At 35.2% G+C, this 16,011-nt stretch overlaps 2 protein-coding genes across 7 annotated transcripts in view; both read left to right on the top strand.

Moving 5' to 3' along the window:
• The window catches only part of LOC138323691 (scaffold attachment factor B2-like), a 31,586-nt gene extending 21,785 nt beyond the window's left edge, over window positions 1–9,801 (top strand). For both annotated transcript variants that reach the window (XM_069268481.1, XM_069268479.1), the window contains exons 10-20: window positions 458–607; window positions 982–1,105; window positions 3,841–3,996; window positions 4,254–4,474; window positions 4,803–4,966; window positions 5,305–5,433; window positions 5,826–5,918; window positions 6,260–6,565; window positions 6,908–7,215; window positions 7,831–8,025; window positions 8,532–9,801. In XM_069268481.1, the coding sequence (XP_069124582.1) occupies window positions 458–607; window positions 982–1,105; window positions 3,841–3,996; window positions 4,254–4,474; window positions 4,803–4,966; window positions 5,305–5,433; window positions 5,826–5,918; window positions 6,260–6,565; window positions 6,908–7,215; window positions 7,831–8,025; window positions 8,532–8,881 (2,196 nt within the window). In that variant the 3' untranslated portion in view covers window positions 8,882–9,801. The remainder of the gene's footprint in view (window positions 1–457; window positions 608–981; window positions 1,106–3,840; window positions 3,997–4,253; window positions 4,475–4,802; window positions 4,967–5,304; window positions 5,434–5,825; window positions 5,919–6,259; window positions 6,566–6,907; window positions 7,216–7,830; window positions 8,026–8,531) is intronic.
• A 3,375-nt stretch (window positions 9,802–13,176) lies between these two features.
• LOC138323689 (uncharacterized) overlaps window positions 13,177–16,011 on the top strand; it is a 30,460-nt gene continuing 27,625 nt past the window's right edge. For 3 of the 5 annotated variants that reach the window (XM_069268474.1, XM_069268477.1, XM_069268478.1), the window contains exons 1-3: window positions 13,177–13,295; window positions 14,853–15,030; window positions 15,727–15,806. In XM_069268474.1, the coding sequence (XP_069124575.1) occupies window positions 14,917–15,030; window positions 15,727–15,806 (194 nt within the window). In that variant the 5' untranslated portion in view covers window positions 13,177–13,295; window positions 14,853–14,916. Of the gene's footprint in view, window positions 13,296–13,444; window positions 13,997–14,834; window positions 15,031–15,726; window positions 15,807–16,011 lie in introns of those variants that run through there. The other 2 variants (XM_069268475.1, XM_069268476.1) reach the window with 2 other exon arrangements.

The raw sequence follows: 16,011 nt of genomic DNA, 5'->3' as shown, positions 1-16,011 counted from the left end.
TCACTTCCTGCGTAAAAATCACTACATATATTTGGTTATGTGGTCCTGATATGTTTTTAGTGTTCTATTGTGGTCATTTTGATACCTCATTTGTCTTCTTCAGTTGAAAAATGTCAATGTTATGACTATTTTTCGTTTTTTTAGTGAAATTTGAGATAGCGGCCATCTTGATGACGTCATAACCGGAAGTTCATCCCAACTTATGCAATGTTAACATTTTGATTTGTGATCAGTGGGTCATAAGGGTTAAGAAAAATATTGGTTCGGAGGTTGGGGGGGGGGTGCATGTGGGACCCTCCTAGCCCATGGCCTAATAGCAGTGCACAAAAAGCTTTTATTGTGCATTTAGAATTTCAATTCTTGATAAGAAAAAGCTTTGTTTGAATAGATAATTGTTTGAGAGCTTCATATCATCTAAAATAATTGTTTAATAATTCCTTTATAATATCTACTACAGGTGGTGGGAGCTAAGGTGGTCACCAATGCTAGAAGTCCAGGCTCCAAATGCTATGGATTTGTTACCATGTCTACAGCTGATGAGGCTACTAAATGTATCCAGCATCTTCATCGTACTGAGCTCCATGGCAAAATGATTTCTGTGGAAAGGGTATATAAACAGGCTTCATTTTGTTCATTGATATCTTTTGTAGCATTCAGTATGATTACTGTTTTGTTATTAAAGCAACAAACAGTTCATAATTATAAAGAATTTCCAATTTTAATATACAACCATGTGTATTTGTATGATAAATATTGATTGTAACTTGTTTGTACAAGTTGTCACATACCTGGGTAAACTCAAATCTGCTTTCAAAATTTGATATATGATTATGAGGAATGAAAAAGATAATTTGTAACATGAAGACATGCAATCCTACGTTTTGCTGTATAAGATAATAAAGGAAAACCAAAGCTTTCATTATCTGTGTATAATTTGGTAATTAGAACATCTTTATTGATTTATAATCTTTGTGTGATTAGGCCAAGAATGAGCCCGGGGCACCTGTGAAAGGAGCACCTACAACTGCTGGAGCTGCTGCCAAGAAACCAGAGGCTAGGAGTCCTGACAAGAAAGGTAGCACAACTCCACGAAAAGACGATCGAGGTAATTAAACATCTTATATATCTACAATTACTAAAACATAGCACTACTCCACGAAAAGACGATCGAGGTAATCAAATATCTTGTATATCTACAATTACTAAAACATAGCACAACTCCACGAAAAGACGATCGAGGTAATCAAACATCTTATTTATCTACAATTACTAAAACATAGCACAACTCCACGAAAAGACGATCGAGGTAATTAAACATCTTATATATCTACAATTACTAAAACATAGCACTACTCCACGAAAAGATGATCGAGGTAATCAAATATCTTATATATCTACAATTACTAAAACATAGCACTACTCCACGAAAAGACGATCGAGGTAATCAAATATCTTATATATCTACAATTACTAAAACATAGCACTACTCCACGAAAAGACGATCGAGGTAATCAAATATCTTATATATCTACAATTACTAAAACATAGCACTACTCCACAAAAAGACGATCGAGGTAATCAAATATCTTATATATCTACAATTACTAAAACATGGCACTACTCCACAAAAAGACGATCGAGGTAATCAAATATCTTATATATCTACAATTACTAAAACATAGCACTACTCCACGAAAAGATGATGGAGGTAATCAAATATCTTATATATCTATAATTACTAAAACATAGCACTACTCCACGAAAAGATGATGGAGGTAATCAAATATCTTATAAATCTACAATCAGTAAAACATAGCACTACTCCACGAAAAGACGATCGAGGTAATTAAACATCTTATTTATCTACAATTACTAAAACATAGCACTACTCCACGAAAAGACGATCGAGGTAATCAAATATCTTATATATCTACAATTACTAAAACATACACTACTCCACGAAAAGACGATCGAGGTAATCAAATATCTTATATATCTACAATTACTAAAACATAGCACTACTCCACGAAAAGACGATCGAGGTAATCAAATATCTTATATATCTACAATTACTAAAACATGGCACTACTCCACAAAAAGACGATCGAGGTAATCAAATATCTTATATATCTACAATTACTAAAACATGGCACTACTCCACAAAAAGACGATCGAAGTAATCAAATATCTTATATATCTACAATTACTAAAACATAGCACTACTCCACGAAAAGATGATGGAGGTAATCAAATATCTTATATATCTACAATTACTAAAACATAGCACTACTCCACGAAAAGATGATGGAGGTAATCAAATATCTTATAAATCTACAATCAGTAAAACATAGCACTACTCCACAAAAAGACGATAGAGGTAATCAAATATCTTATAAATCTACAATCAGTAAAACATAGCACTACTCCAGGAAAGATGACAGAGGTAGTCAAATATCTTATAAATCTACAATCAGTAAAACATAGCACTACTCCAGGAAAGATGACAGAGGTAGTCAAATATAATATCTTATAAATCTACAATCAGTAAAACATAGCACTACTCCAGGAAAGATGACAGAGGTAGTCAAATATCTTATAAATCTACAATCAGTAAAACATAGCACTACTCCAGGAAAGATGACAGAGGTAGTCAAATATCTTATATATCTACAATCAATAAAAACATAGCACTACTCCAGGAAAGATGACAGAGGTAATCATTTATTATATTGTCTCTATTACATTAAGGGTAGGTTTCGCCCAATGAAATATAAAGACTACGAAATTGAAATTTATCCTATACATAGATATAATCTTCAGATCATTTTCAATGCATACAGCGAACAATATGGGTGGTCAGTTGCCTAGCTTGACCAGGAAAATACTTCTCTAAAAATAGAGCGAAGTCAAGCTTTACATAGAACATGACGTATTTTTTTCCAAAACGAGGCCGCAGCAACAAACGGAAGCGTGCAACAAAATGTCAGATAGAAGTGACAGTCTTGCCACGGCATGTTTAGTTAAAAAAACAACAACAACAAATCGAAGTGCGAGGGACTGTTTATACATATCATATAATCTAAAACACTTCATGTTACTTACATACGCTCGCTAACTTTGTACACCAAATATACATGTAGTTAGTCTGCGGCTGTTTGTGCGCTGGCATATGTGTTGAAATTTAACTCACCACGTGCAATGCCGTTACACGAGTCCCAACAGATCCCGGCAAGTTCCGCTTGAGATGTGGCTTCTGTTTCTTTTATTGTTACATGCCATTTCTGAATTTAATTCCCTATAGATATCCTAGGGTGCTACCGAATCCATTATAATTTCCTCCACTTTGTTGCCGATTCAGATATATTTTTTTCATCGCACACACTTTCGTTCAGCCATTTTGTTTACTTTTAGTGCGTGACAATGCGCATGCGCCAAACTTCGACAACACAATCCATCGCAGCTTCATTTGCATATTATTTTGTCTGACGGACACCGTAATAAATCAAGGATTTCCTTCAATTTTGTATTCAAGACACATTTGTTCAATCTCAAACACATAAAGAAATTAAATTGAGATATTTTAATATGTTTTTTTCATCTTTTCTTCCGCTTATCGCATTTCACAAAAAAATAATTATTTGGTTGGGCGAAACCTACCTTTAAAATTAGTCCCTTCTAATCATAAATAAAATTTTCAGTATTTTCAAAAATTTTTGCTCACAAGTTTTCATGATAGTCAAGGTTGTTTACACATGAAATGTTTATAGAAATGAAAAAAATACACAGGTTTTATTTGAATAATACTTTGAAGTTTCTGCTTGTTTTCATTTATTTACCAAGATAAAAGAGACAGCGATAAGAAGTCGGATGATAAGAAGGACGACAAAAGAGATACAAAGAGAGACTCCAGGAGAGATCATAAATCGTCAAGCTCTCGTGATGACCGACACTCAAGTAGCTCTAGACGTGACTCAGGCAGACGTTCTGCTGGATCAGGTATGACACAAGTTTTGAGACGTATTATAGCAGTGAACAAATTCAGTTTTCAAGATCAGTTCTCATTTGATGAATTTAGAATAAATGGATTACTATTATAACGTATTGTTTATAGATGAGTCATACTCTCAAAAGATTAATTATATAAAGATTTTAAATGTAAGAATTGATATTAAACTCCTCTTTTTGATGGCTCCAGAACTGTCATATTAAAACAATGATTTTAGATGATGAAAAATTGTGTTTGTTTTAAACAGAGAAATCCAGAACCGTTGTGATGGACAAATCCAAAGGCGAGCCTGTAGTGAGAGTCAGTAGCCGTGACCGGTCATCCAGTCGTGTGTCAAAGTCTCCCTCTAAATCAAAAACATCCTCGGACCAAAAATCTCCAGGCAAGGCAGGGTCAACTTCGGGTAAAGAAGGAGATTCTGCAAAGAAAGATGACACAAAAGATGCTCTGTCTTTTGATAAGATACAGGTAGGGTTTTTTAAAAAGCATTTCAATATATGAGACTTTAAGGGTTTTTCAGAAGCCTGATTTCATATCTCATTTGAACAAAGTGCCACTTTTGCATGTCAAAATTAGGGAGGAGGAGGGCGGTATAGTGTACAGTTCTTTGAAGTATTTTTCAAGCATTTTCAAGTTCAGCTGCTCCCGTCTAAGTGATGTGTTACATTATTATGATATTGCGACATTGAAACTGAAATAATGTCAGTATTTTATAAGTTATAGAATGAAAATGAATAGTTAACATTAATTAAATCTGAATTTCAACTAAATACTCTCGTTTTGTTTACTTGTGTAGGAGGAGAGAGAGCGTGAACGTCTACGTCAGCGTGAGAGAAAGCTGAGAGAGGAGGAGAGGATAAAGAAGCAGGAGATCGAGTTTGAGAAGCGTCGTCAACGTGATGTTCATATGAAACAACGTGCTGAAGCCATTCGACTTGCCAGGGAACGTGAACGACTTCGGTAAATTATTTGTCAAATCTCTACAAATTGATAGCCTTTTGTAAAAAATAGATGCACTTTATATCAAGATTGCTTTCATGTACAACAATGGGGGAGTTTCTACTATAGCGGACCCCAGAAGTTTAGAAAAATTGAGGAAAATTTCTTATTCATTCAAAGGCTATCCAATCATTCCATGATGAGTAGATCCTGTTTTATTTTTTACATGTTAAAAACTTCAATGTTTTCTGTTTCAAAGGTTTGATATACAAGTTACTTCACAGGTTGTTCTCAATGACATGTTGCTTAACTTGTATTTATCAGCATTTTAATATCTGATTATATGAACATTTTTCCAGGAAAGAAAGGGAGCTTCTTGAAAGAGAACGATTGGAAACTCAAAGACTTGAACGACTTCGTGCAGAGCAATTGGAACGTGAACGTCTAGAGAGAGAACGAGAAGAAAAGAGAAGGCTTGAACAATTAAGGTACTTCATTTCATTCAAGAGTAGCTTTCTATACCTATTAGAAAACAAATTAAACTGATGATTTTTGTCTGATTACAATAGTGGAACTTTATGCATATTGCCTTAATCTTAAAAAGTAATGTGGTCGAGTGGTTAATATTTACTGACATGTTGTCATAAGCCCTCCACTTCTGGGTTGAGAGTTTGAATCCCATATGGGGCACCTACCAGGTACTGGCCCCTAGTTGGTGGTTTTTCGCTGGATACTCCGGCTTTCATCCACCTGCAAACCTTGCACATCCTTAAATGATCCTGGCTATAAATAAAATGTTGAATTAATTAAATTTAATCAAACTTTAAAATAAAATCAGTATGAAACACAAACATTACAATATAGATTGGTTTCTGTATAGGTTGGCCGAGGCAGAGCAGCGACGAGCAGCACTGAAGCGTACTTACGAGTCACGCGGTACCAGAGACAATGATTGGTCACAGCCTAAGCGTGCGTAAGTATCTGATGAATATTATTGAATTAAAATCACAACTGGACATGAATGATTTATCTCTTCAACAATTATAAGATTTACATGTCCCACCTCGCACCCATCCTTGTCTTAGTCACTATATAGTAAGTGCTCAATTCAGAAGTCCATTATGGCTAGATTTTCCATTTTTTAAAAATTCTCGCTTTAAAAACATGATATATCAAGAGTGCCTTTGTCTCTTATATTTGAATAATACACAAAGATAGTCATGCTTCCAAGAATGTGCAAAGATGCGGTCCTAATAATTGTTTGATTCTTCAATCATATCAGTCTGATATGTTGTTTTTCATACGGTTTTACAGCAACAGATTTAACGAAAACGATTCACGAGATAAGAATCCTAGAGACAATCGACCAAACCGTGACAACAATAATCGCTTCAATGACCGTGGATCTGGTAGTGGGGCTTCTGGTGGTGGTAACTTTGAGAGGAAGGTGGAGCGGTACGACCGTCGGGAGGTGAACCGTGTACAGGAAAATCGTAGTAATGACAATAGGGGTGGAAATACCCGACAGTTTGAGGAGAACAGACGAAGTGGTGGCCGGGGTGACGATAACTTCCGTGATGATCAGAGGGAAGATCGCCGCACTGATGACAGATTTGGAAGGTGGGTTTTGACAATCGGTTTTCTTTGAAAATATTGCTGATTTGGAAGAAAAGAGAATCATGCTTGCAAACAGTACACTTAAAATATGTTATCTCTTATTTGGAGGAACCATCTATTTGACTCTTTGATAGTTCCAAAATTTGCCTGAATTTGATTGACTGTGATTGGTAACCTTCTTGACTGTAATTAAAAATCTTCTTTAGGGCCATTATACCATGTATTTCTACTGAATCTCAGGCTTGAAGATGTAAATTAACAATAATACATTGCATGTTATTAACATATTGCACACTTGTCATCAGTGTATGAATCTAAATTATGAAGTATGAATATTGATTGCAGATCATACAATGACAGGAATGTGAACCACGGTCAGGCACATGACAATGCAAACAGGTCACATGAAAGAAACAATATGCGCGACGACCGACGAGACACAGGTTTCAACCGTAACCAGTCACGGGACCATGTGAGGGATGATAGGCGGGGTAATATGGACATGGGACAGGATGATCGTCGAGGTGGAAACATGCGAGACAACCAGAGAGATAACCGTAACATGGGGGGTGTTGGAGGAGGCGGAGGCCACAACATGAGGGGGACATCTCCACGACACAACGATAACAGGGCAGACTGGAAATCAGACAGGGGTAAGACATTTCAGCATCTGACTAGAGTCTTCGTACACAATCATAATTCAGTAGTCTGTATTTAAGACATTTCAGGATCTGACTAGAGTCTTCGTACATAATCATAATTCAGTAGTCTGTATTTTGCATATTCAGAGTTATCTGCCCTTGCGGGTAGTTATTGATTGTGATGTCTTGTGTTTGCGTGCATTATGTCATATTCTTCAGAGAAAACAGTGTGAATTCGCTCACAAATTAATGACATCACAATATATACCTATCTGTAAGGGAGGTAATCAAGAATATGCCAAGACAGAATTTCCAATACTTGTTGAGATATGAATTGACTGCTATTGATTGATTGTATCTAATGAACCTAAATACTGCTACCATAAATTGTGCTTCACAAATTATTTTGTGTAAAATTAAGTGGAAACTCAGGTCTGATCCAAATCTCTTGCTATTTATAAGAACAGTTCTGAACAGTGTTCTCGTTGACTTCATCATCACAATAGCTACATCAGCCTACATACATAATGTACAGAAATAATTTGATTTCAAATTGATTTCTTGTTCATTGTAATATATATTTATTGTTCATAAACGTTTATATGATTTTATGATGATGTTTTTCAGATAACCGCCAGCAGGGAGATTCTCGGGTGGTGGTTAGAGGACAGAACAACATGTCTGGTGGTGGACGCGACAATTGGCAGGGTGGTCATGGTGGTAGTGGTAGTCATGGTAACTACTCTAATGTTGTTCAGGACGACCGTAACCGTGGTGGCAACAAGAGCTTTGGCGGTCACAACAGTGGCGCAGGCCTTTTAGGTAAGTTTGTAATACTAGTATTCATTACCCTGTGAATTATATGTCTTCATGCAAAATATTTACACTAATTCTCATCAAATAGAAATTACTCAATTGATCAATGGACTTCCTAAAGTGATAACTTATGCTTGATAGCAGTACAAAAATTATCATTTAGTCTCTAGTATATTCTTGAATTTATGTTGGAATTTCCGATAAACAGATTTTGTGATGCGTCTAAAGTCTATAGTACTTTACCGAAACAATTTTCTGGAGGAGAGTAAACCTCAAAACATTTTTTTTCTAGTTATGCCCTTTTGTAAATCCGAAAGGATTATGTAAGGTGTTTTCAATGTTTTCAATGGATGAATATGAAAATTTTATTCTGAATGCGCATAAACTTGTAATTGAATATTTATATATATAAGGTGTTTTCAATGTTTTCAATGGATGAATATGAAAAATTTATTCTGAATGCACATAAAATTGTAATTGAATATTTATATATAACTTTGGTTTAATTACAGGAAATGCACCACAGAGCCAGAACCGTCAGTGGGGATCAGGTACCGATAATCGTAGTAAGATGGACAACAACTGGAGCACACACAGTACACACAGTAATATGGACCAGCGTGTAGCACCACAACAACAAGACCGGTGGTCAGGAGGAGTGACCATGCAGCAGGAGGCACGGCCAGCGAGTTTCACACAGCCTGTAGCTACTGGCCTCATCAGTGTCCCTCCTAATGTGTACATGACATCTGTCCCTCAGCAGTCAGGGATGATCATCGGCAACATTGCTACAACACGACAGCCGGAGCCCAGGTTTGATGCCTACAAAATGCAGACGGGTGCAATACGACGCACATACTGAGGACATTTTTTTGGTGTAAAAATACTGAAACTCAAAAACTGTTCCTGTACAAAATGGATGTAAATATAGCATGCAATGCTCGTTGACTATAACCATTTTGAAATTGGTGGCTTACAATGAATACAACTTTTTACTGTTGTCTGTGCGAAAATATCACCTTATGGATCAGCATGTAATCTTCAAAATCTGAAGATTCGTCATGCTCTTCCTTGAAAACATGATGTCATAATGGTCAAAGTCTCATCTACATTTGATAAATACTTTCATTCAGTTAGATAATACAGCATTTTCATCGCAGTAAATGATGTATGTAAGGAAATCATTGTAATAGACTGAAGAACTTAAGGAATTCCATATGTGTACTGTTATGTGTATGTGCAACATCAATGAAGTCTTGTCTGTGAGAAGATATCAAAAGATATTTGAAGTATTATTCTGAATCATGTGGATGTAAATAAATTTTTACTTATGTGTAAAGAAATGTGATTTGTGTATCCATATTCAGTTTAGAAGTATATATGTTATTCATTTTAATCAGAATCATGACTTTTGAAACAGTTTTAAAGAAAACTGGCAGACAGCTACTACAATCTACGAATGTTAATTGACATTGAATTCACCTGTTAATCAGTCACTAACAGACGCCATATATAGATAAATCAGATCTGAGAATGTGTCCAAGTCTTAATGTTGCAGATTATTTCTGTTGGATTTAAATGCACCGACCAATTGTCATTTACCTTTAATATCAAATATGTGAGAAGATTTTATATTGTCAGTAGCATCACTGTTGTTTCATCACTTGTTTTATTTCATCAGTATTCTTGTCATCATCATCATCATCAAATCATTCTTATCAGGATACCAGCTTGTGATGTTTGTAACATTGTTGGCAGTGAAATGAAATATGTCTGAAAAAATGGCATTGTTTGTTGTTCTTTTGTTAGCTCACCTGACTGTGTCACTTCTCTGTCAGCATTTCCTTTAAATTGCTTCTAGTTATAAAGTACATGATGGATTTAACCAGATTTGATCATGAACATCCTTCTTCTTTTGTTGAAGTGTCAGAGATCTAAGGATGGAGTGCAATTGACACTAGGGAACAGGAGCAGATTCTCCATTAATGGTGACATTGGGCCAAACTGGGATCCAATAGTGGTCGATATCAACCAGATTTGGTCAGCGACATTTGTGATGAAATGGAATTAAGACAAATCATTCTTATCAGGATACCAGCTTGTGATGTTTGTAACATTGTTGGCAGTGAAATGAAATATGTCTGAAAAAATGGCATTGTTTGTTGTTCTTTTGTTAGCTCACCTGACTGTGTCACTTTTCTGTTTGCATTTCCTTTAAATTGCTTGTAGTTATAAAGTACATGATGGATTTAACCAGATTTGATCAGGAACATCCTTCTTCTTTCGTTGAAGTGTCAGAGATCTAAGGATAGAGTGCAATTGACACTAGGGAACAGGAGCAGATTCTCCATTAATGGTGAGATTGGGCAAAACTGGGATCCAATAGTGGTCGATATCAACCAGATTTTGTCAGCGACAATTGTGGTGAAATGGAATCAGAGTTTAAAATTGCATAATAATGTGTGATCCCCTAGGGTTGAGGAGGTTGCTTATAAGGGAATCCAAGGGATTTCCTTTGAAGATCTGCTTGTCATTAAGTACTCAAAGCAGACAAATTGTAGTGTCATATTCTGTCATATTGACAGCGTATGGGATTTTGCCATATTTACAGAATTAATTATGTGTGTGATACAAGCCCTCTTTGCCTCTTGTATTCGACTTACAGGGCAATAGGAACTATTAACGAAAGGAAATTGTAAGCAAGAATCTAGACATATTAAGATATACACATGGGCTTCCAGTAGACTCTCCAAACTGAGATTTGGTTCTAATGCACTATAAACCAGCTTATTTTCTATTTCCTTTCGCAAGCAAGAAGAAATCATAAAAATGGTTTTGAGTAGATATTTGAATCCTATAACAGTTAATCGCGAAGTGGTCCTTAGTCATGCAAATGTGAAATGGTCTTTAATCGTGAAAACGTGAAATGGTCCTTAGTCATGAACACTCGAAATGGTCCTTGGGTATGAAAACGTGAAATGGTCCTTAGTCATGAAAACGCGAAATGAAGTCGCCACAAAAATGAGTTGGCTTACAGTATTCGGTAACAGTCAAGGATCCACTTTATCATATACGGACATGTTGCCACTCCATACACTGTTTTGGGTTTGTTTGTTGGTGGTTACTGTTGGAATCGACGCTGAGACACCTGATTAACAACTTATCCCCCTCTTAAGAAAGGGACTCCTGTACGAATGTAATTATACGTACCATGTATGTTGATAGACCTGTTTCGGGAAAGTATACTCGATCATCACTCTCAGAACTCCCCAAGTGCTACGCTCCTTATCCCAACCCATCGTAGGTTGATGATAAGTTACCGGTAGTAACCGACGATGAGTCTTTATAGTTATATTGTGTTTTGAAATATACATAAAATATTCTTTGCCTCCTTATAGACTATACCAACCACTCTAGAGCACAGATAATATTAGCTGCAATATTGTAGCTCAAAAGACTTTTAGACAGATAATGGTGTCGTCTTTAGAAAGGTACTGTAGGTCGGGTACGTAAGAACAATCTTATCAAAGCAAATGTGATTTTTAGTTGTAACCATTCTCATGGGAAAGTACATAGCTGTTTCTTTATACAGAAATCTGGAATTGTGTCGACAGTGCCATATTACAAGAAGTTCTCGAAAGTTCATCAAAATTGCCTTTCAAGTCGACGAAAAAGCATCATAGAAAAAAATCTATATTAAGACTGAAACAGTATAAAATGAGTATTTAAGTCCCAATATATCTGTTCTTTAGAATAGGATGATTTACCAATGTGAACGTAGTGGATCCGCTAAAGCTTTTAAAAAAAGGAAATTCAGAGAGTTCACTACTATTGAACAGAAACATATATATTAGATTATGTATAGATGTTTCTGTATAGAAGAATTCATGTACATTGGATCATAAAATGTTCGTTACAATGGTCCATCCCGTCCTGCTTTTGTATTAGGGCGATGTTTAACGATGGATTTTCTGCAAGCACCACATCTTTGCTAGCTAAGAGTTATACAATACATTCCACGAACAGTAGTCAGTAGTAATCAGAAGCCTTAGCTAGCGAAGATTATTTCAACTTGTCAAAGTCATTCAAGAAGTACATGTATAGTTCTTTTTAAAATGACTGACCTGTATGTATTCGTTATATATATTGACATTTTAAAACAGACGATTGTAATACCTAGACTGGCCTGGATACATAGCTTCAATATTTATGATTTGGATGATTTGCGTATACAACACATTTTTTTAAAGTTCGGAATCAGTACATCCCATAAAAACTCAAGTAAAAAAATCAAATGGCCGCGGAGGCATGTTGCCAGGATCACGGAAGTTAATTATTATAAGTCTACATACACGTCATGATACCTATATTCCGATGACCTCTTTTTACTATGAACACCAAGATGTACATTGGCTGGATGAACTAACAACTGCTAATGTTTATATAATAGCACATGATTTTCCCAAACCAAAAACATTAAGTAGTAAGATTCTAGTGAAACCCAACTCGACTATAAACATTTTGTATACAAAATTCAGTTGAAATTTTCAATAAAAAAACAACAACCTGAAAACAATATGCACGCTCATTACACTAATATATGAAGACTGCGTGCAACTTTAATTAATTTTGGCGGGAAAACTTTAATAACGGTAGTCTGTCGGATTGTATACATGTACATAATCTAGTTGTCAGTCTGTTTTTATACATTCAGAACTGTTATTAATGTCAAACTGACTATCATACATGTATATTGGACTATACAGACAGACGAAATACGTGACTTGTACGTGCACATGCATATATATATGCCCTCATATATTATGCAAGGTTAACAAAAATAGAAATGAAATAGAAATAGTAAATGTTTCATGTAAAGCTTAAAATGATTTCCATCCAAATATTTAAACTTTTGATAATTTTCCATCGTTTTAAATATACTCGGAACAACCGGTTCGACCATTTGTTAAAGTCATTATTTCAAGTATAAATCTTGACGGACCTGCAGTTTTTGATACAGGCCTGTGAGGGCTTTGCTTAGGCTTGTTTGAAAACAATGTAAAATCCCGTCTTTAATATTAAGAAACGAACAACTAGGTCCAACTAGTCAAATCGTATTATTTTTTTCCGGATTTTCTTATGCGCTTCGATTCATGTTTTATACAAGGGATGTGTACTTCCGGGTACCTGACAGCAACATAACAGGTGTTCTTTTTATTGTTTTTGTGGACTTTGGAACAACGTAATGCAAATGGCAACGCAGTGAATGCATACAGGTAGATTACTCACAAAAAATGCACAGGCAAACGAACGGAATATTGTGCCACCAACCGAATGTTCGGATATCATTAAAGCACAGGCGTCTGCTTCTGGTTTTGGAAAAAATATAATTCAGTTTGTACTACTAATAATGTACATAGCTATTGTATTTTTTTCTAAAACCAGATTTGAGGTTTAAATGGTGTTTATGTATTCCAACAATGTTAGAGGTGTATCTTATAGAAAAATAGTAAATGTGCAATATTGAGAAAATTCTGATGAGCAATGTTGACACGACGTAATTATGATTCAGTAACCACTAACATTATTGTAATTGTTGGAATAGACACTTTTGAAACATTACATTGAAGTCTCTTAGCGCTGTAATCTAATATTGTATCCCGCCTCTGACAAAAATCTTTTCCAATTGGAAAAAAAGACGTCACGTGATATCCAAGATATATATATATAGTCAAATCAGGTTAGTAGAAATCGTATCGGGTTTGGACGATAGAGTTATCATTCTTTCCCCCTAACGTCATTTGTAACAAGATGGCGGTTAAGTAACGCTCCATGACGACGGCATTCAAAGAGGTGGTTACAAAATGTTTGAATGATGGTGCTGATGACCACTTTCAAAGCAAACCAAATTGGCAACACTTTTTTAGGATTATTTAACAGAAATGGACCATGACAATGCATTCAAGACTTCAATGAGGTGAAAATTGTTTTAAGTCATTTTGGTTTCCATACTCAGTACATATTAATGCATTTTGCAGTTACTTCATTGAAAGGGTCTTCGACAGGATAAATTTGTGACACCGTTTGTTAGTGAGCTAATACAGAAAAATATTGGGTCTAAAATAAACATGTATTAGGCTCGGCTTCGCCTCGCCCGATACAAGTTGATTTTAGACCCAATGTTTTTCCGGGTTAGGTCACTAACAAACTGTATAACTAATAATATTGGATTACAGTAAATACATGTAAATGTGTAATGTAACATCAATATTTATCATGTTTGAATTTTTTTACACTGCATCAAAAGCTGAAGTGTATGTACGTCAAGTCTTATTCTTAAATAATTTCATACTGTCAGTAAATATTGGGGTATGTTATTTAACAGTTTCCATGAGATGATATCTGTCCACTGGGATTAAAATAAAATAAAAAAAAAATTAATTGTTGGCTATAGTTTAACTGTAACAGGAGAGGAGAAAATATAGCGACCAGACCGGGATTCAAACCCGGGACCGATCGTACACTAGCCGAGTTCTCTACCGACTGAGCTACCTGGTAACCGTTGATCGACCCAGTCCAATTCCGCTACATAACTCATTTCAGATTAATTTTAGTTCAGTTTTTATTTTAGCTTACTATACGTTACATAATATTTATGAGCGTATATTGACTAAAGCCAGCTGATTGAAGTTTAAATTTTGATAAACTTTACTAAAATTTCAATGCAAGTATACCAATATAATACAGGTGTAATACCTTGGAAACCACTCATTTATATCTTTTGAAGTAATTTCTATACTTTCAATTCAACTAAGCGTCACATTCTGTTAAAGCCAAAACAGTCTGGAGGTATTATAATTTCGGGTGGAATTTGTAAGGTGGAGACTTGGATTTGAAATGGCACGTCATTCTGGGTTCTGGTGGAATGTGGTACTTTATGTCAGCCCTGCTGTCGTCACCTGGTACATGTATAAGATTCTCGTCAAACCGCTCCTGTCTCCGCTCAGAAAGGTAAATATAATCACCCGTTACAAACATTGTCAAGATTTTTGTAAATAACATGTACATGTAGATAAGGCATTTGTAAATTATATGATATATGTTTTAAATTGTAGCAATGTTGATCTACAAACTTCTAAGCACATATGCAATAGCACAATTAAGAAGAAAATATTTAGACTTGAAAAATACCATTAAATACGATGATTTCTTAAACTACAAAATGTCTTTTTCCTTTCATTGACAAATGCAATTAAACCTCAATTAACTTCAACTCGTATTATTTTAAGACTGTGCTTAATTTGATGTTGATTTGTGTTCCTAACCAAAATTTGTACAATGCATCAAAAAGTATTTTCAAATACTTGAATACTTGCATACTCCAAGTTTTATAACAGTCGAGCAGACTTTGACGTAATGAAGTTTGACTATTTTAACAATAAACTAAGATGTATATGCTTTGCACCTTCAACCATTTCAATCATCAGATAATAATCTTAATGACATGCTAGCTGAATCAGTTTTTCGTTTCTCTTCCTCAGTAACGCAATGAATTTTGACCATTTCAACATATAAATAAAACTTACATCTTGCACCTTCTACCATATCACCTTCAGAGGCATTGACATGCCTTTTGACGTTTAACGTTGTGCGATATTCTTTAATGACAAGCTAGCTGAATCAGTTTGTTGTTTCCCTTCCTCATAGTTACCTGGAACACCTTATGTACCTTTCTTTGGTAACATGCTCGAGGCTCGACGATATGAGGCCATGACCAACTGTATAAGGTAATATACTGTAAAACAACTTATTTCGCAATGACATGATTTCATGTTCTGTACCTATCGGCTTTTACATAGCGACTAAATTTTGTACAGTAAATGTTGTGTTAAATATGACTTGCAGTAGGATAATTTTTGCGACATTTTATTTTGGCGAATTCTTATTTGTATCAATATACACTGTTTTACTTTATATTGAATCTTACTTTTG

The sequence above is a fragment of the Argopecten irradians genome, chromosome 5 (genome assembly GCF_041381155.1).
Source record: "Argopecten irradians isolate NY chromosome 5, Ai_NY, whole genome shotgun sequence".
Lineage (NCBI taxonomy): Eukaryota > Metazoa > Mollusca > Bivalvia > Pectinida > Pectinidae > Argopecten > Argopecten irradians.
This window is presented reverse-complemented; position numbering and strand designations above follow the sequence as displayed.